This window comes from Sarcophilus harrisii, chromosome 3 (assembly GCF_902635505.1).
Source record: "Sarcophilus harrisii chromosome 3, mSarHar1.11, whole genome shotgun sequence".
Classification (NCBI taxonomy): domain Eukaryota; kingdom Metazoa; phylum Chordata; class Mammalia; order Dasyuromorphia; family Dasyuridae; genus Sarcophilus; species Sarcophilus harrisii.
In genome coordinates this window covers 575,211,508-575,231,177 of record NC_045428.1, presented here as the reverse complement: position 1 = coordinate 575,231,177, position 19,670 = coordinate 575,211,508, and the positions used below count along the sequence as shown (strand labels likewise).

Genomic DNA, 19,670 nt, shown 5'->3' with positions numbered 1-19,670 from the left:
GTAGACTCTAGCTTTCACTATCTATTGCCTGGACTATCAAAAGCCTGACTGATTTCCCAGGCTCAGCTGTCTCCTCTTGAGTCCAGGGCCTTAATTTTGAGTTCTCCCTCTGGAAATGATTTTTCACCTACATTTACCTGTTGACACATCCTTCTGCCCATTAGGGTCAAGATTGGTTCTTTGTATGCTTGAGGTATTCCAAGCCTACACTTTTGCATTCACCAAGAGTTTTCCCCACATCTACACGCCCACTCGACAGCCCCAGCCCAGAGAGAAGCAGACATGGTTTGCAGAGGGTTATTGAATACTTTTATTCTGCACAGAGAAGCCACTAAGGATCTGCCTGTGGGCTTGTTGGGGCTGCATCACAAACATATGGCTCCACATAACAACACGGGAAGGGTGAGAACAGTTCACTTTAGCCCAGTCACAAGACAATAAGGCCTTCTGACAGAGGTGCAGATGATCAGGGACAGTCTCTGGTAAGACAGTTCTAAGGAAGCAGTGAGAACATCACAGAGAGGTGGAGGGGAGAGGGAAGTTATACAGCAGAAGCCCCTGCCCCCAGAACAAAACTGGTCTAGTACTTGGCGCTGCCCACTCGCAGGACAGAAGCAGACTTCTACAGAGGTGACTAGAGCCTGCTAGCTTTTATAGCTGGGAGGCTTCCCTGCCAAGCAGTTTAGTTGGCCTGAGGATTCCTGAAGTTCCTTCCGGCAAACCTAGCCTTGCTGCCCAGCTCTTCCTCGATTCTGTGGGGGGAGAGAAACACAGGTAGCGTAAGCATGGACACCACCAGGGAAACACACTTACTAATCAATCTATCCATATCCACAGCCGGCCAGATTCCCACTATTAGGTTATAAATGGCTGCCACATTGGCTCAGAAAGCTCAGGAGAACCTCTACAATCTCCAAGTGTAGTTTATCTGTTCTCCAGCAAATGCCATGGGGATGCCAGGTAGTGGCGTATAGCAGGAATTGAATGCTTGTTACTCCTTCCCTGCCCGTAAAGTCTTCAAAGGCAACAACCAAAAAGATCCAAAAGCATCATTCCTCCAAAAGGAGGAGGGATGTTGAAAAGATTAGGCATGCATGGAAATAAGCAAATGAGGAAAGAAAATGTCTCAAATGAAGCCGAGGGCCATCGCTACATTAAAAAAATGTAAAAACATTGGGAAAGACCGTCTGAGGAAAAACTCATTGACCAAACCAAAAAAAGAGATAAATTTTGAATAACTACATGATCTTCTGGACTAGAAATATGCACACAGGGTGAATTTGAAAAGCCTTATGTTCAGGGTGTCCTAACAGGGATGGGTGAGAAAACTCAGAAGGGGAACGTCCAATAAAACTTCCTCAAAATGAGAAGACATTTCTTCTGATAGCTTGATGATCCAAGTTAAGAAGGATCCTGTTCCTTCTCAAAATCACCAGAGGGTGGCAGCAGGACAAAAAAATCCTCTTCTGAAAGTTCATACAAAGAAATCCAATTGCTGAGGTTAAATGAGGAGGAATATTTTATATTTTCCTACAGAATTTTTGCCTCCAAAGAAAGTAGAGTGAGCCAACATTTACTTGGAGAACTGACAAGTCTAAGAAATCCTTTGCACAAAGGCAGCCTTTGAGTTTCCCTTAGTAAAGGCCCTTAGTAAGTATCTCCTTACCTAAGAATCTGGTTATACTTTGCTAGACGCTCAGATCGGCAAGGGGCACCAGTCTTGATCTGGAAGAAAGGAATAATATGCAGATTTGCAGTTTGTGTGCAAGACCAATATTAGACATGAACTCCACATATAATCTATCGGGAGAAACCTAGGGCATTGCCCACCCTTTAAGATGAGATGGACATAGGTATCTATGGATAAGAGAGCTGTCTAGGATAAATCTAAGTACCACTCCCAAAGCCCCAGCATGCAGCTTGCTGAAAAAACATTTATAGCACAGGTTAGGTACTACCCCTGGAGCTAGTCCTTACCTGCCCAGTGCAGAGACCCACCACCAGATCTGCAATGAAGGTGTCTTCAGTCTCTCCAGAACGATGAGAAACCATTACTCCCCACCCATTGGACTGGGCCAGCTTGCACCTAGAATTCATACAAGAAAATTAAACCAAGACATCAATCAATCAAACCTCCCTGTGAAGGCTGACAAACTGATTTCCCCTATCCCTTATACCAATTTGATGAACCAATCTCAACCTCAAGACTTGGGTTAATTTCAGCACTGCACAATGGAACCTGAGGCAAGTCACTTAAAATCTGTATTCTCATCTTTAAAATGACAATACACTATTTTTACCTGATAGGATGTCATAAAAAGCATCAACACAGAAGTCACATTACAATGCTAAATCACTACCAGACCTACAGCCAACAGTTGAATAAATCACATGTAATAGACCATGTAGACATCCTACAGTAATTCATGATAATATTCTAGGGTCAGCTTGGCAATAGACCGGGCCAAATTGAGCAAAAAACTTACTGTCTGGTTGGGCCTTGATCTAGGTTCTAATTATCCACAAATTCCTGATAGTAAAGGTAAAGGCAAAGACTCTTTTCAGAGCTTTGAAGGGAAAGGTAGCCCAGGTAAGCAGAACAGACCAATGTGCAACACTCTTCAAGAACTGTCATTCATACTGCCCTATTACAACACCCTGCTCTCCTGTTTAACCTGTTGTCCCCAAAAAAGTACTCACGCCTGGAGAGATTCGGTCACAGAGCCAATCTGGTTCACTTTGAGGAGGAGGCAGTTGCAGGCTTTCTCATTCACAGCCTTTTCAATGCGCTTGGGATTGGTCACTGTGAGATCATCCCCTACCACCTGGATGCCTGCAGTAGCAGTGAAATCCTTCCAAGCCTCCCAATCATCTTGGTCAAAGGGATCTTCAATAGACACCACTAAGGAAAAAGACAAGGCATTGTGGATAAACTCATTCCCAAACTTCAAAATCCACAACCCAGAGTGAAGCTAAAATGAGCAGAAATTTTTATGCTCAAACTGCAAAGCCAAACAAACTGCATAAACAATCCTTTAGCAGGGTACAAAAATAACATGGACTTCTGGAATAGATTTTTAAAAAGCAAACTCTTAATGGGACAGCCAGAGTAGTACCAAGAACCAGCTAACCTCTATGACTCCAGAATTATAATGAATGTGCTTCCACTGCTATTGTGCTTTACAGAAACAACCTAGGGAGCAATTAGATCAGCACATGTATGACCCCAGTCGCTTGAGGTCACCAGCTGCCTTGTATCATTTTGTTCCTTCATCATTAAAAAAAAACCTGGTGTCCCAGGCCATCACATATTCTTTTCATAGAATCATAGGAAAGAATCCAAATCATGGAATGTAAACCCATCATTTTATCAATGAGCAAATTCAGAGATGTTCAATAACGTGTTCATGATCACAGAGCTGGTATGTGGACTCGTACCTGGATAGTCCTTGATGAAGGTCTTGTAGAGGTCCCCAAGCTCAGAAGGAGAGATGTATCGGCTGGGATCATCAGGAGACTTGAAGTCTAAGTCATATTTCCCAGAGCGGAAGAATTCTGAGGCAGCCACATCCATGCCAATCACAACCTTATCAGTATAACCAGCTTTACCAATGGCTTCTTTCAGCAGCTCCAGAGCTGGAAAAGATGGCAGCGGCAAAAGAAGGTAAGAAAACACCCGTAGGTGAAAACAGAAATCTCACTTCAATAGGTCTCAAGCAGGGAGTTTAACAGGGAGGGCAAGAGACACTCAGTCTCCACAGAACTGTTCTGCTTCCTAGCTCCAGTTACCTTTGCTCTCCCTGCCTTGGTAATGAGAAGCTCATTCTAACTGAGGGGTATCCTGGCTCTTCATCAGTCACCCAGCAGGAAATTCAGTAAGGTCTTTAAGGAACAGTCTTCCCCATCGACAACTGGCCCAGATTCACAGCTCGGGAACAGCTGCATTCACCAAGCTACAGTTACAGTAAGCAGCTGAGATCAGCCCTTTCAAAAGCCACAGTTTAAATGGAATCAGTGGCTGAAAATCCAAGAACAAATACAAGCACTACAGAGCTGGAATCCTGAATTCCAAGTGCCCAGCTTGATCAGAAAGAACGTAGGAAACATGCCTTCTGACATGGCATCTCCCTGATGGAAGTGTGTGTGTGTGTGTGTGTGTGTGTGTGTGTGTGTGTGTGTGTGTGTGTGTGTATGGGGATGTTTTCTCCCTATCTTTGCAGGGTCTTCCCTTTCTCTGATGGGGTGTTGATGACTCATTTCCCCTCAAGATGAACAATGGCTAAATCCCTTAAAATTTCCTTTGCCTTTGCTTTCTATTTACCCAATTCCCACCCTTTAACTAGACCCAAGAACTAAAATCAGAACAAGCCAAATCAATGAGACAGCATTATTGCAATTTAACAAATTTAACTAAGAGTTAAAATTAACTGATGGAATCGAATTATCGCTCTGTCCCTGAAGATGGCCTAAACTTCTCCCCTGGCAAAATGGAGGTTGGGGACTGCTAGCTGGGGCATCAATACTTGAGGATTTCTTCTTTCATTCTCAATACATACAAATACCCTCACATCATTATCACATCATTATCATTGACCATTTAAGTTGATTAGCAAGTCACCTATTTTTACTTAATGAAAAGCAAAGTCTCCTAAACAATCTGATCTTATGTCCTAGAATGACAATTGAGGAGCACAGAAAACTGCAAGGCTTGCTCCCAAATATGTGAGGAGCCATACCTCTACAGTCCTATTGGGACAACAGGACAGAAACAGAAATCGGCTCATTCTACTCTTAAGATTCATTACCTTCTTTATTCTCTAGGATGTTAGGAGCAAAGCCACCCTCATCCCCTACATTAGTGGCATCCTGTCCATATTTCTGCTTAATCACGTTCTTCAAGTTGTGGTAGACCTCAGCCCCAATGCGCATGGCCTCCTTGAAAGTTGTTGCTCCAACAGGGAGGATCATGAACTCCTGCATGGCCAGCTTGTTACCAGCATGGGAGCCACCATTGATCACATTGAAGGCCTGTGGAGAAGTACAGAGAGATCAACTTGATCCATCAATTAACTGTTCTAGAGTATGTAAAGAACAAATACCCCTTGGGGTGCCAAATCCAGTCAATGCACACCCCGATTAAGTCCTTGTCCATTTTCAGAATGATGGCACCCATCCCTCCCAAAGCACTAGAGCATGACCCAATTAGGCCAAGAAAATAATACTTTGTATTCATAAAGTGCTTTAAGGTTTTTAAAGTATTTAATTTGATGATCACAACACTGAAAAGCAGGTAATAGTGGTAGTTCTGACTAGTGCTGGAGGTGGAATTTAAACCTATATCATACAAAACATACTCAGAATATGTTCTAGGCCAGAGAGAAACAATCAACTTACTGGAACTGGAAGGATGACTTCACTATTGCCTGCAAGGTCAGCAATATGGCGATACAGGGAGACACCTTTCTCAGCAGCTCCAGCCTTACAAACAGCCAGAGACACTCCCAATATAGCATTTGCACCAAATTTAGCTAAAATGGTAAAAAAGAAATCTGTTAAATAAAGTTCATTTCCTGTAAAGTTATCCTTTGTATTATGCATATAGTAGTTGTTCTCTGCATTATCAGCTCTTGAAGACTTTTACAGTATGGCTAATATGCAAATGTCTTGCATGTCTATACATGTATAATTGATATCAACTGACTTGATGGGAAAGAATGGGAAAAGATGGGAAAGAAACTTGATGGGAAAGAAATTTTAAAAATTTAAAATAATTCCACTCCTGTCCTTGAAGTACTCTGCAATTTGGCTTCTGTAACCAACTCACACACTTATGATCATCCAAAATTTCTGGCAGCACAAGGCTATCTTTCCAGTCTCTATGGACAGAGGAGTGAATGGGCAATGTTCCTCACTGAACACAATGATGCATTATTTATCTTTAGATATGGAGAATTCTGTACCCTTTTGGATCAAGGGCATTAGTATCAGCTACTCACATTTATTTTCGGAGCCATCCATCTCTATCATCAACTTATCGATTTTCTCCTGTTCCACAACATTCAGTTTCTGCAAAATAGGGAAAAAAAAGATTCCAGAAAGGAAGAATTTTTGCTACTTCACTAATGGCTTCTGAAGCTCAAGGATGGTGAAAAAATTGCTGGCATGGCACAGATCTACAAGGATCATAGAACTGGAGTCTCATCTGGTCCCTTCCATTACTAAATAAAGTTGGAAAAGCAACTGGACTAATCACAACATGAGGGGAAGAAATGGGCCTAGAACTTATGAACTGTTATTTCTAGTCACACTCTCATTCTGTTTTGTAAGTTTTAACATCAGTTGTGAACGGACTTCACAGGACAGCACCTGGACTTGTCATCTTGGTCACGAGGTATCAAGTGATTAAATGATATGCTCAGAATCAAACTGCAATTTAAGAAGTAGGACTAAAACCCAGGTGTTCAAGGACAGCTATATCCATTTTACCACACTGTTTTAAATGGAAAGGATCCAACAAATTATTTGTACTCCTCACTTTGGGAAATAAAGGCCCATCTCAGGTCTTTTCTATAAATGTCCACTTTGTTAGATAAGAAGTATATGCCAGATTCCTCTAACTACAGGGAGAGCATGCCAGATGTCCTCAAAAATCACAAAAGCATAAGATTGATTTTAAAGATATGACGGCATTCATCCATTCAAATATTTTTCAAAGTGTTTACTCTGAGAAGGTTTATGCTTTTCAATAGTCTTATTTCACATTTATTTTAGGGCTGTTCTGGAACTGCATTTAGAGCCTGCACATTCTTTTACTTTTGCCAAAACAGCATAATTTTAGAGCAGACAGATTTTTGCAAAAATGTCACTTGGAATTGATCTGATGAATAGGTAGATAATCAAGATGAGTACACAATGGCATGGGTTGAAGGGAAGGAGAACCAACAAAGTAACCAAAATGTAGTTAACAGCTGATTTTCTTGCAAATAGCAAACCCTGGAAATTAGCTTAAATGGCAAACCCAGAGAATTCCTACCCTCTTCTGGGCAACAAAAGCATACCCAGAATAAAATGTAAATGAGATGGTCCCCAATGAGGACTTTGGAGGACAGCCAGTCATTTGTGAATAGATTCTACCATGCTTGTTTAAAAAATTAGTTTAATTCTCCCAGGTATGGGGGAGAAGGCAACATAATGAGGATAAGACTTGAACTGAGTCCTCGTCAGTTAGTACTTAAAAGAAATGCATACATGTCAAAGGAGCAGAAAGCATATGTACAAGCCAAGGAGGAGACTCTGAGGAGGATAAGAAAACCTGGCTGGCACTGAGCATACACATTGGCAAATAAGGTTGCCAATATAAAGTGAGGCCACAGCAGAAGGACTAGACTGAAGCATTTGTAACAGATATGGTTCGCCAAAGAACTGTAGGTTCCTGACCAGGGGAGTAATATAATGATAGAAGTGGGATATGTATGAGTGTTTGTCACCGACTTGAACAAATTATGATGGAACATACAATAATTCCAAGCATGATATTAAGATAGGAGAATGAATAGAAGGTCTTACAACCCTTCTCCCTTATCTATGAATTCAGGCAAAGACCAAAATCCTAAGAAGGATTTTGGACACTAGGAAGGACTTGGACACTGTCTTACCTCTTTAGTGATTTGTATACGTTTTTGCATATGTTTAAAAAGCAAATAGCCAGCCAGCCAAATAGGTTAACCTAAAGTATATTCATGCACTGGATAGAATATCCCACAGGCTGGTTTCTCCAGCTTGAGACTTTTAACAGAGAGGAAAAGGCCACTGAAATTGGGAATACATATTAGTTAAAATGAGGAAGGAGCCTACCTTGCTAATCAGGCTTGGGGCAATAGTTTTATTGATGTGCTCAACCGCTTTTGAGACACCTGGAAGGAACAAGCAAATCAAATCACTGACATTAATACACAGGCCAAGCAGGCATTGCTAGATGATTACCACCAATGGTCCACAGGGGATTCAATCCACCATGTGACCCACAAGTTCCCCTCAGCACTGGCAGGCTTTCCAGCCAAACCAGAGTACATCTACACAGAATCCCAAAGAGTTAAAACCAGAGAAGCACCATCTAAGAATACCTGCTGGCAGGTTAATTGGGAGACCATGCACTGGAAATACCATCTGCAGACAGACTACAGTCAAAGCTTTTACCAGTCCATTACCTGGGTACATAAGGCAGTTGCCAGGAACTCATTAACATATTTAACAGGTCTGGAGACACCTGACCAGGGACACAAATGACAGAAAGAGAAAAGGAAAAAAGAAAACACTCAGGAAAGATCAGACTGTGTGAGACAAAGAGAAAGAAAAAAATCAGAAAAGGAAAAGAAGAGTACACAATTCTTAGTACTTATTCAACATGAATTTAACTTAACTATGATCTCATGGAGAGCGAGGGAGGGGGAAAGAGAAAAGAGGAGAGAGAGAGAGAGAGAGATAGAGATATCAAGGACTATAGTTTAAATTGCTCTTATTTAGATTGATATTGAGACACCTTAATAAAATGATTTAAATTAGGAAATCATAAATAATTTGATATGGTCTTCCCACTCTTCATTCAGTGACACAATACATGCAAACAAAAACGCGCTTGCTTCCTCATCAAACCCAACTCAGAGGAGCAGTATATAAGTGTCAGTGATCTACCACAGAGCACATAAGGCACTATGCAGGCTCCTAATCTGACTAATTCTGACTCCAAGATCACAGCTCTTTCTGCTTCAACATTCTTTCCAGCAAAGAGGCAGGTTCTTAATTAGGGAGTTTCATTTGCTCCTGGAGCAATTCCCTACCTGAAAGTGTTAACCCTCAGCGGATTTTCTACACTTGTTGCCAGGGAAATTGTTGCAATTCAACAAACATGAGAATTAAGACATGGCTGCTACGGAGAAACTAATGCTTGTATACAAGTTAATTCTACAGGAAGGGAAATAGTGAAATCCAAGCTCTTTTCTAGTACTGTTCCCCTAAAAACAAAAAATATGAATGACATTTTCCCTAAAAGATTTACTTTTGGTAACAAGGTTAGGGTTTCCTAAATGCCAAGTATGCAAAGGCAAATAAATATATTTTGTAAATTCTGCCTTAGCATTCCCAACCCAATTTTGCCAGAGGAATTATGTAGGTTGTTGTAATGGAAATAAACATTTTATTCATTTAGGGTTTTATTCATTATTTCCTACAAAGATAACAAAGATAAGCATGTTCACAGTGGGGATGCCTTACATAAAGACTGTTAATTCCACAAAAATATAAGGATAGTACCCAAGGGGAAAAGCTGGAAAATGTTGATTCTGTGTCAGGAGAGAATGAATGGGCATAGCTAGGGTGTAGGAGCACTCTAACCTTGAGATGGGGGCTGCAGAACTGCCAAGGTGGCCCTAAGGAAGGAGAAGGAAGTCCTTCTGGAATAGGTAAAGGGTCCAAATTAATGAGCCAAATAGTGAGTGGTCTTGGAGGAAAGCCCCCCTGCACAAACTCATAATTAATACCCCTGAATTACAAATGGAAAACCAAAGTCTATTGCCACTAGGAAATTATGTTGGTGCTATATTCTAACTGCCACTAGTGAATACTGAAGTACAACTCCAATGAGTCTTATCTAGAATGGAATAAGATGATTCTAGTTAAAGTGAAGATCCCCTTTTCAGCATCCTTGCTTTTGATCAACAGAGTCAAAAATGCGTTATTGTCCCAAAAACAGGAAAATGAAATTTGAAAGAACTGTTATACATCTGGTTAGGAAAGATTAGGATACACTGTTGAAGTTTACTGCATTTTCCCATACTGTTTTCTAGAACTATAAAGACTTGCTTATGGAATTTTATATTTATAGCTAATTTTGTTAAATCAAATTTGCTAAATCAAAATTAACAGGTCCCCTTTTTCAAACCTATCCTTAATTTCAATAGCCTAAGCATAAATTGTAGAATAGGAACTAAATAAGGATACGCTATAGAGTAAGAGACAGACAATAAAGATGAGAAATGTTGATCACTTGCATAAGAACCCAGTTAGATTCATTCTTAAACACAAATAGGTGAATACTGTGGAAAAGGGGGAACAGTAGTAGTACACTCCCAGCATGGAGACAGTGAGGTTCTCTTACCTTTCCCCATATAGCGGGTCTTATCATTGTCCCGGAGTTCCAGGGCTTCATGGACACCGGTGGAAGCACCACTGGGCACAGCAGCTCGAAAGAGACCTGTGTGATTTTCATTTCATTTTTTTGGGGGTGGAATAGGGGATGAAGGAGAAAGAAAACAGGAACATATTAATTAGCTAGGTGTATGTCAAAAAGCTATGCCAATAATTACCTCTCCACTTCACAGATGGCAGAAATGACAAGGAAACAGAATCCTCCTTCCACTTCCCTATATCAATTGAGAAAGAGTTCACCTACATAAAGTCTCATTTCCTCTAGCCTCCCCTAATACTTGTCCTTATCAGATCCAAGTATTACATCATTCACCAGGCTGTAGACTTGACAGTAATAGGCTTGGAGAAGAGCCTGAGAGGAGGGAGGATGGGAGCAAGGGAGCAAGCACGGTGGCTCTAGTGCTCTTAAATCAAGCTGAACCAGGCAGCTTAGTTCTCAGTCCTGAGGTTGGTTCAAACATTCATCAAGCAAGCTCATTCAACCATTCAGGAAGCAAAATCAGCTCAGCTGGGTCAGGGAACAAAGTCTATTGTGATTGCTTATTGCATTAAGTCCTTGAACAACAGGAGGTCTGAAGAACTAAAATGGAACACCACCAAAAAAAAAAAAAAGGCACAAAGCTTGGAAGTAATCGAACCTAAAAAGAATCTGCAATTTTACAGATACACAAAGCCAGTTGGTGAGGCTCATGCCTACCATGGAGTCATGGAGACTTAAAAAAAGGAAAACTGAGGAGGGCTCCTGGAAGATCATGTTTTAAAAATACATTTCAAAAATCTGAAGGCAGGTGGAATTTTTCAGATCTTAAGCAAAACCATTAGGTGTGTCTTGGTAGTAAATACAAGTGGCTGGCAACAAGTAGTATAATGAGTATACCCATTTTCTAATCAAATGGCATAATGTAAGCACCGAGATTTTTCACCAAAATACAAAATTATCCAGGGATAATAGTGAAATCTTATGAACATTAAGTGTACATTTTCAATTCAGATTGAGGAGATAAAACAGATGGATGATATCTAGATTTTATTTTACATAAGTTCATTAAAGAAACAAGTGAAATTCAATCATTTAACAAAATCCTGCAATCATACATTACTTTCCCTAACATGCATGCAAGTCTCGGTTTTGGGAAAATCTATTTCTTGAAATCCAATATCTAAACATCAGGAAAATTCAATTTGGAAAAAATACAATTTGGAAAAGCTTCTTCATAATAATTGCCTACGACTGCTGTATTCTGCCTTCTGATGTCTCTCCTCACCCCATGGTGTCTTTCTACTATAACTATAACTCTTTTAGCATGCAAAACTCTGCTTTGGGATTTAGCCTGTCAGTTAATACTCCCATCTCATAGATTTCCTTTCTCCAGGTTAATTTTGATTTCACTGGGGCACTTATTTTTTCCATTGTGAATTGTTTAAAACCTTGTTTAAAAAAATTGCTCTGAAGTCTGAATTATTTCATATTTACCATTCCCAGTGTCCACTGTATCTCTTCCTTTTACCTCTTCTCCTAAATAAACCCATTCTGTAGCAAAGAAAAAAAGCTGCCTAAAGGTATGCATTCCTAACCTCAAGCCTAGTCCTTTTCTTTTTTAAAAGTTCAGTTTACTTCTCTTTATTCAGTTTAACTTCTGACCTAACAAAGAAGCTTCACATCATGAAAGGATGCCCAGCCTACGTGACATGAAGCACATACCACAGAGCTATACTGAGCATGCCTACCTCAAGAGGCTGCTTTGGCTTAACTTAAAAGAGCAGCTCATGAGGAGCTTCCTCATAAAGGGGCAAAACATGTCAAAGGAAAGTGATAGATTACATAGCACTTTTTTTTAGTAAAAAAGAACCAGGGTAGAAAAAGCAGAGTGGAGTTTTGTTAGCCAAATTATGACTCACAATGAGAGGGGCTCATTCTCACTAAGCAGCGGTATGCTAATGAATCCCAATCACTTCTCACCTATCTCAAAAGGAAAGAGAAAACACCAGTTTTTCTAAGGGCTATTAAAGAGCTCTCGATCATTTTTTATGTCCTCCCACTTCCGGAGACAGACCTGCAAGTGCCATGTGAATCAGTGGCAGCCACTACAAAATTTCCATGGAGTTCTGCCATGCTTCTCTGTCCCTACTTTGGTTACAGAGGAATTAAGGGCTACATTTTAAACTGTAAATACTTTGCCTCTTTCTGGCTCCTCAAACAAAGACAAATCCAATTGGTGCCTATTTACAGCTTCAGCCCACGTTCACCTGCTCTCAGTTCTGGAGGGAAGACTGCTTCCTAGTCTCCTTTGTCTCTAAGAACCAAGTGAGGACAAGCTGAATACACTTGGAAGGGCTATGTAATGTTCTTACATACATGTGCTCCACCCCATTAGTCACCCCACAAGCCAGAGTTTACTCATGTGTGCCAAAGTCTGCTAAGATTTTTCTTATGCACAAGGAAGTAAATAGCAATTTATTAAGTGCCTAGTAAGTGTCAGGTCTGTGCTAAGTAAACCGAGTATCTCATCTGGAAGTATAAGGTTTTGTGGATCTTTTAAAAACAGACTTGAGCTTTTAACATGGTGAGAAAGTAGCCAGTTTACATGAGGGTAGTGGAAGAGAGAAAAAACTGGAGAACAAACAGGTAAAACTTTATGATTTGCACCTTTTCCAGTGTAGACATCAACTTCAACAGTGGGGTTTCCACGAGAGTCGAAGATTTCTCTGGCATAGACCCTGAGGATAGACATGTTGAATTTCTGTGGGGAATAAATTTCAAAAATTAACAGAAGTCATCCTTCAGCTCTACTTATAACAGTCATACTTACTCTAGCCTTGGTAAAGAATACAAATGTGAACAGTACTTTCAAAGGTGCACATGATCTAGTAGGCAGCCATAATACACAGATTTTATAATTTAAAGTAGCAGCTGATAAGGGCCAGATGAGTAGCACAAACCAAGAGTTTCATAGAAGTACAAAGGTAAGAGATCATTTCCAGCTGGAGTGATCTTTTAAACTAGATTCTTAAGGGCATATAAATTTTTAATAAAGGATATTAAGAAAAGTAAATAGCTGCAATAAACTATAAAAGATAAAAGGGTGGGAGATAAAGTAAAGGCTGACTTGATGTGAGCCTATGAAAGGATCTTGAAAGCCAACAAAGGCCTTTGGACTTTTCAGTAGGGGTCCCTTTGAAAGTTTACAGTCTGGAGTAAAACAGAATGAAAGCAGTGTGTTAGGAAATGCACATTAAGCTGACTGGGGCAAGCCAAGTCTATAGGCAGAGAGATAAAGAAATTCTAATGCCCTTATAGTTAGGTATTCCAACAATCCAAGTTTTTTGGGGGAGGAGTTCAGAATTTGAATGAAGGGATCAAAGTCTGAAGCCTGGGAAAAGAGAATGACATCAGGCCCAAGATTAAGCAGCCATCAACTTCTAAATTGGGAAATGAAAGTCCTTTGCCTTCAAAGAGATTACATCGAATAAATGATCAACAGCAAATCCCGGAACTCAAATATATGCTTTAGGGTGGCTCACTATAATTCTCTCAACAATTATTGTAATAATCTAGTGGTCTTTTAATACTGATCAACTGGTTCAAGAGCATCCTTATTTTCTAGGTAATTTAAAAAATATGCTAACCTAAGTTTTTGAAGAGAAGCAAGTTATCCAACTTAACATGTTACAACTTGTAAGTGGAAATTATGACTGGGGAATGACACAACCATGACACACTGGAATGCTTGGGGAGAAAAAGGGAAAAACCAAATAACCCAGAACTGACACATAACATTCCCCTAGTGGAAAATAGAGGACATGCAGAGGCCTAATCTCTGCAACTCTCCCTCCATTTGTTCTTCCCCAGGGCAAGCAACAAATGTAATAAGTCAAGGAACTGAGGAGGTATGCCAAGAATCCATGTCCCCAAACCACTAGAGCTTCCCTGGCCTCCCCCATCTCAGCAATGTTGAAGCAACAAATGGCACAGCAAATGGAGACACTAAGCCATTTATTCTATCCTATTCACTAAAGAGTCATCAGCAAAGGTAAAATATCCAGCTAACTCCATACCATTTCTGATAATAATCTAAATAATTATCAGGTTGAAATATAAAATCAACTTTCTTTTCAATAATAATGTGGCATGTTAAGTGAAAACAAGTATGGGACTACACCCACTCTAATTTCATCTTAAAGTATAGGTCTCACGGCACCCTATTTTTAAGCAGTTTTGTTGTTGTCTTGGAGCAGCTAAGTGGCACAGTGGATAGACCATTGGGCCTGGGCTCAAAACAGGCTTCATACCAGCTGTGTATTCTTGGGTACATCAATTTATCCTATTTGCCTCAGTTTCCACATCTGTAAAATGCAGAATGAAAAGGCAAACCACTCCAGTGTCTTTGCCAAGAAAACTCTGAATGGAGTTACAAAGTCAAACAGAACTGAATGATCACACAATTTCCAGTAAAATGATCTACTGAATGGAGAATCATTCTAGAACACACACGGATCTCTGGATTAAACCATGTACCAGAGACTTAGATAACGTCATGCCCTAACTTGTGAGCTAGGGAAGAAAGTTTGCCAATTAAAACTAACCAATATATTCTAGAGGAAAACAGTATCAAGAAAATGTGGGTGTTTCCAGAGGTTCTGTACCTGCAGATGAGAATGTTATCACAAGAGAGGAATAAAAAGGTCCCTCTTTCAATGTGGACTGCATACTCCAGCCTACCAAGGAGGCATTCTGGCTGGTGTAGCCTTGGTCAAAAATAAGCATCATTCCTCGCAGTTATTATAAGTTGCAGTTCATTCCAAAGCAATCTAGCAGGACCCTAAACCACTGAATCGCAATCCCCGAGCCAGCTCCAATCACAGTTACACAAGCTATTGGGGGAAGTGCATCTATTCACAGCCCCTTCCTCCATTTTAGGAAATACACACCATGAGGCAGCAAGAATCTGCATCTGAAAAGGCCCGTTTCAGATGCAGAATAGAAGCTCCAGGGGAGAGAGGAATCCAGAGAGGACCCTTATCAGTATTTTTTTGGCCGCGATTAGATGTCGCTTCTAACTTCCTAGGGCCTTAGTTATTTTATCTGTGAAACGTGTGGCAAGGATTAATCTCCGCCAGCTCTATTTAGAAAGAAGATTACCCCTCTTCCCCAGTTCGCCCCAAAGATGGGCACTTGCCACCGACAAGCACAATTACTCCAACTGCTGCCGAGGCCCTTTCGGAAGCGGCCCGATTACTCTCAGGAACTGGGGCTGCACTAAGGAGTCACCGCGCTCCAGATCCCACAGGTGCTGCGAGGGGCCCCGCCAGCATCACCCCGCCCTGCTGCCCCCAGTGCCGGCGGCCCCTCCATCAGCGTGACCTTGAGGGAGGCGCAGCGCTCTCAGGGCCGCCCTCCAAGACTTTCTAGAGGAAAGGAGCGCGCGGGGCCGCGGAGACTCCAAAGTCCTCTCCCGATGCAAAAAGTTATCCCCTCGTGGAGCTGAGCCCGGAGTGGGCAGGGAGAGCCCCCGGAGCCCCCAGGGAGGGAGATCAGAGCCGGACCCTCCAAAGCACCCCCCGCCCCCGGCAGCACTGCCGGCCCAGGCCTGTGGGACTACCGTTACCTGGACAAGACTTGCTCCGCTGGGGTCAGAGAACAGAGGCCGAGGGATCTAGCAACGCCGAGAGGGAGCGTTAAATGGGCGAACTCACCCCAGGGAACCCCTCCTTCTCCTCCCGTGGCTCCTCCTCTTTTTCCTGCTCTCTCCCCTAGGTCCCAGCGGCACCACCTCCTCCTTCCACACTTCCGGCTTAGGATGGAGGGGGTGGGGCTCGAGCACCGCCTCCCCTTTCTCTCATTTGCCTATCTCATAGCGCCACCGGTGCGTGCTCGCTTCTCCATTGGCGGAGCGCACAGTCTCTCTCTCTCTCTCTCTCTCTCGCCTTCAGCCTTCTCACTGGGCAGTGAGTGGGCGGGGCTACGGCAGTAATGGAGACCCGCTTCGAGCCTTGCCCCTCCCACAGAACTGGGGTGAAAAGGGGGGAGGGGAGGGGAGGAAGGGGGAAGGGTTTGGGTTCGCGTGTCACGTACTCTTCGTCCAGCACGATCTCTGTCCCCGGCTTTATTCTTTGCAAGGACCACCTGTTATCCCGCCAGAGACGCTAATCCTCTTCCTTCCCCCACCCATGCTCTTGCTTCCAATCGGTACCATCTGCGCTTGCGCGGCCATCAAACCGTTAGGCCTGCTCGCTCTCGCGCGGGGCTACTTTGTACCAAACCCTTCCCCCCACCCTCCAAACCCCGTCCCCTCATTCTCTGCGTGTGCGACCCACTGCGTCCTCCCAGCGAGGGCCGGAAAAGGGACCGACTAGCAACAGTACAGCAGCCTCCCAGGGGCATGGAGGCCTTAGTGAGTGGAAATGACCGCCTGCCCCTCAGCATGCACCAAGTTACTCATTCTGCTCATGGAAAAAACCAGCCCCTGACATCCCCGCCTCCCGAGGAGCGGCTAGGCGGGACGCGCAGGCGCAGCTGCCACCGGCGAGAGCTGCAGTGCTGCGTGACTGAAAGAACGTAGCACCTAGCGCGCTCGCGCTCGCACTCCCGAGGCGGGGGATAGGGGGGAAGGATAGAGGCTCGCGCGTGCGCAGGGCGAAGGACGGGGCAAGGAGACGCCTGCTCCTCACTGGTCGCCCCTGTGGCGGAACTCGCCTCGTCACCCCTCCCCCATCTCCTGGGCCGGATCCTGGAGTTGCTTGAATCACTTCGCACCCCATTACGGAAATCCTGGGCTGGGCTGCACCTCCGTGTCCTCGTCCCGCCCCATCCGCGCCAGGTTCTCCTCTCCCCCATCCATCCTTGACCCAAAGACCAAACAGCGCAGCGTGTTTGCACAGTATCTCCCCTCATACGCACTTTGCACCGCACCGACACTTAGTAGGTGTTCAATAAATGTCTGTTGATTGATGGACTGACAACCTACCTGGTCACTGCTCTAATTGTTAAATTTCAGCTTCTGTGAAACCTACATTTGTCTCATTGCAACTCTTTGCATGCGTTGACACTGGGGGCTAAAAGAAGAAATTTATAACCACTCTCAAAGGCACGACGGAGGACCACGGAAATGTTCTCTCCTCCGCCGCCCCGCTTTTCTCCAGGCTAAACTCGTTTTCTTCCGACTGTTCTCAGCTCAAGCAGCTTGGAAATCCCTGGGGATTTCGGGCAGCGGTGGCACAATCGGCAGGTTATCTGTAGGGAGAGACGGTTTCCCAAGAAGAGGGAGCTCTCCTGTGAGAAGACGCCAAAGCAGGCAGCCCAGCCGGGAAAGTTAAAGGACGTGGCCAAGGTCACACGGCCGCTGTGTTTCTGAAGGAGGTCATCTTCTAAGCCAACTCTCCTTTCACTAGCCTCGCTGCTTCCTTTTTAACTAGCATAAAATGGAAAGGGGGAAAACCAAATAGAGAGAATTGAACAACTCAAATGTTTGCGCTCCTTTTGTGTCCGTGTTCTGATTCAGGGAGGTAAAGATGAAGAGCACACACATAAAAGACGCAGAGGGTCAATCTAAACCCACATCTCCTGGACTGTAAGATTAGCTCACGCTGGCCCTTCTCTTACCAACATCCTTCCTAAAAATGGGGCGATCAGAAATGAACACAATCCTTCAGCAGTAGTCTGAAAAAGGCAGAGGACAGCAGCATTAGCTAACCCATCCATCTAATTCAGCAAGCCTTTATAAAGCGCCTAATACTTGTGGGACCTTGGTTCTAAGAAGGGCCATGAGGGTAAAAAGCAGCACAGTCTCCACTCTGACGCCTACAGTGGAGCAGCCAGGCTCTGGCACATCGGTAGAGAGAAGTCCTGCATAAGGAGCCATGAAATGGATAGGGCAAAGGAGACGGTCTCCAAGATCCTCGAGGATCGTGGAATTAGCGTTGGAAAGGGGTTTAGAGGCCTCTAATTCAATCCCCCAATTTTCCAGAGGAGGAAACCGACAGTTAGAGAGCCTTAATGAGTTGTTGTGAGTCACACCCAGGCAGAAAGTAATAGAAGGGGCACTCGGGTCCCTTGACTCCAGCCGACTCCACAGCACTTATTAGGTGAGCAAGCATAAGCAATTTATTAACAATGATAAAAGGGAATCCAAGGAACAGATGGAGAACGGGGGGTGGGGGGGGGTGGGGGGTTGATGGTGTCATGTGTCATGAAGGACAAAAAAAGGGTATTTGTCATCAAGACAGTTTCAATAAAGTGGCAATGGGCAAAGGATAGTATATTTAGAGCTGGAAGGGGCCTAAGGGGCCATTAAATCCTGGGCCTACCTGTTGTAGACGAGAAAACTAGGCCCAGGGAGGTTTGGTGACTTAATCAGCATTACATGGATAGTAGAAGATTCTGAGGGCTTCCAGACTGCAGGCTCAGAACTCTATTTCAGCACTTTGCCCCTCAGAAGGGAAGGGCATTAAGAAAAGAATTACTTAATGCAGAAGGGCTAGATAGCTCCTTTCTCCCCTATTCCTAATGACTGCCTTTAAAAGCATCAACAAAATGTACTTTTAAAAAGGAGAAAACTGAATGACAAGATGACTAGGAGCAGATGTGAGTCGTGGGTGTAAAATGACAAGGAAAGGAGGGAAGGGATTAATCTAAATTTTGTATCATATCCAATATCAGGTCACAGAAGGCTCTGCAGATAGTCATGATAACAGCTCTCAGATCTATAGTTGTGGTTTACAGAGCATGTCTCCCCACCTCCTCTCATCCCCAAATATGAAGCATTGGGTTAAATTAAATAATGTTATTCTATTTTATATTAGACTCAGGAATTAAATGATTCATAAATGGTTTGTCCAGGGTCATAGTTTGGAGGTGAGCAGCAAACCCCGTTCTCTGCCACTCAGTTATTCCTACACAACTATGGCTCAAAAATATTTGCTGCTTTTTCCAAATGCATTCTTTTTTTAATCTGACTTTGAGTTAGTGGAGAAATGAATCTTAGTGGTTCTGTTATTCTCTATAGTTGGTATATGCTACTCTGCTACTGACTTTCTCTTATTTTGGACAAATGATTTCCCCTTTCTGTGACTCAGTTTCCTTTTCTCAAAGATGAACAAGTCAGACTAGGTATTCAAGTCCCTCACAACTTTTGGGTTATTTCAGCTTTTGTGATTTCATAAATTAGGGCCAACCACAGTTTTCTATTCCTAAGACTCCCATGAAATCACTCTTCTATGAAGATTAATGAACTTTACAAAGAGTAAAACCAGGAAATGGAATAATTTCTCTGTAGAAGTTGCACATCCAAACCCATGGGCACATTAAAATGCAGGCTTAAAAAGGTGAACAATATCCCCCCGTCCATCTGGCAAATAAAATAATTTGCTACTTTTTCCTTCTGGCCTGAGATCTAAGACACCAGAAAGATCAGGGAATTAAGATCAAATAAATGGTCTTCACATTTAACAAAGGCCAGAAAGATTACCCA

General features: G+C 42.9%; 1 protein-coding gene across 2 annotated transcripts; it reads right to left on the bottom strand.

Annotated features, from left to right (window-relative positions):
- Positions 1–286: 286 nt before the first annotated feature.
- LOC100924827 (alpha-enolase) lies at positions 287–16,467 on the bottom strand. 2 transcript variants are annotated; one of them, XM_031962924.1, is made up of 12 exons: positions 16,277–16,467; positions 12,851–12,944; positions 10,154–10,249; positions 7,855–7,913; positions 5,997–6,066; positions 5,395–5,528; positions 4,806–5,028; positions 3,439–3,636; positions 2,701–2,902; positions 1,978–2,086; positions 1,667–1,725; positions 287–752 (listed from the first exon to the last, which is right to left on the bottom strand). In XM_031962924.1, exons 2-12 carry the CDS (start codon positions 12,933–12,935, stop codon positions 683–685), a joined length of 1,305 nt encoding a protein of 434 aa, XP_031818784.1. In that variant the 5' UTR covers positions 12,936–12,944; positions 16,277–16,467; the 3' UTR covers positions 287–682. The 2 variants fall into 2 exon arrangements, with proteins under 2 accessions (XP_031818784.1, XP_031818783.1); XM_031962923.1 differs by lacking the exon at positions 16,277–16,467 and adding an exon at positions 15,810–15,933.
- Between the last annotated feature and the right edge of the window lie 3,203 nt (positions 16,468–19,670).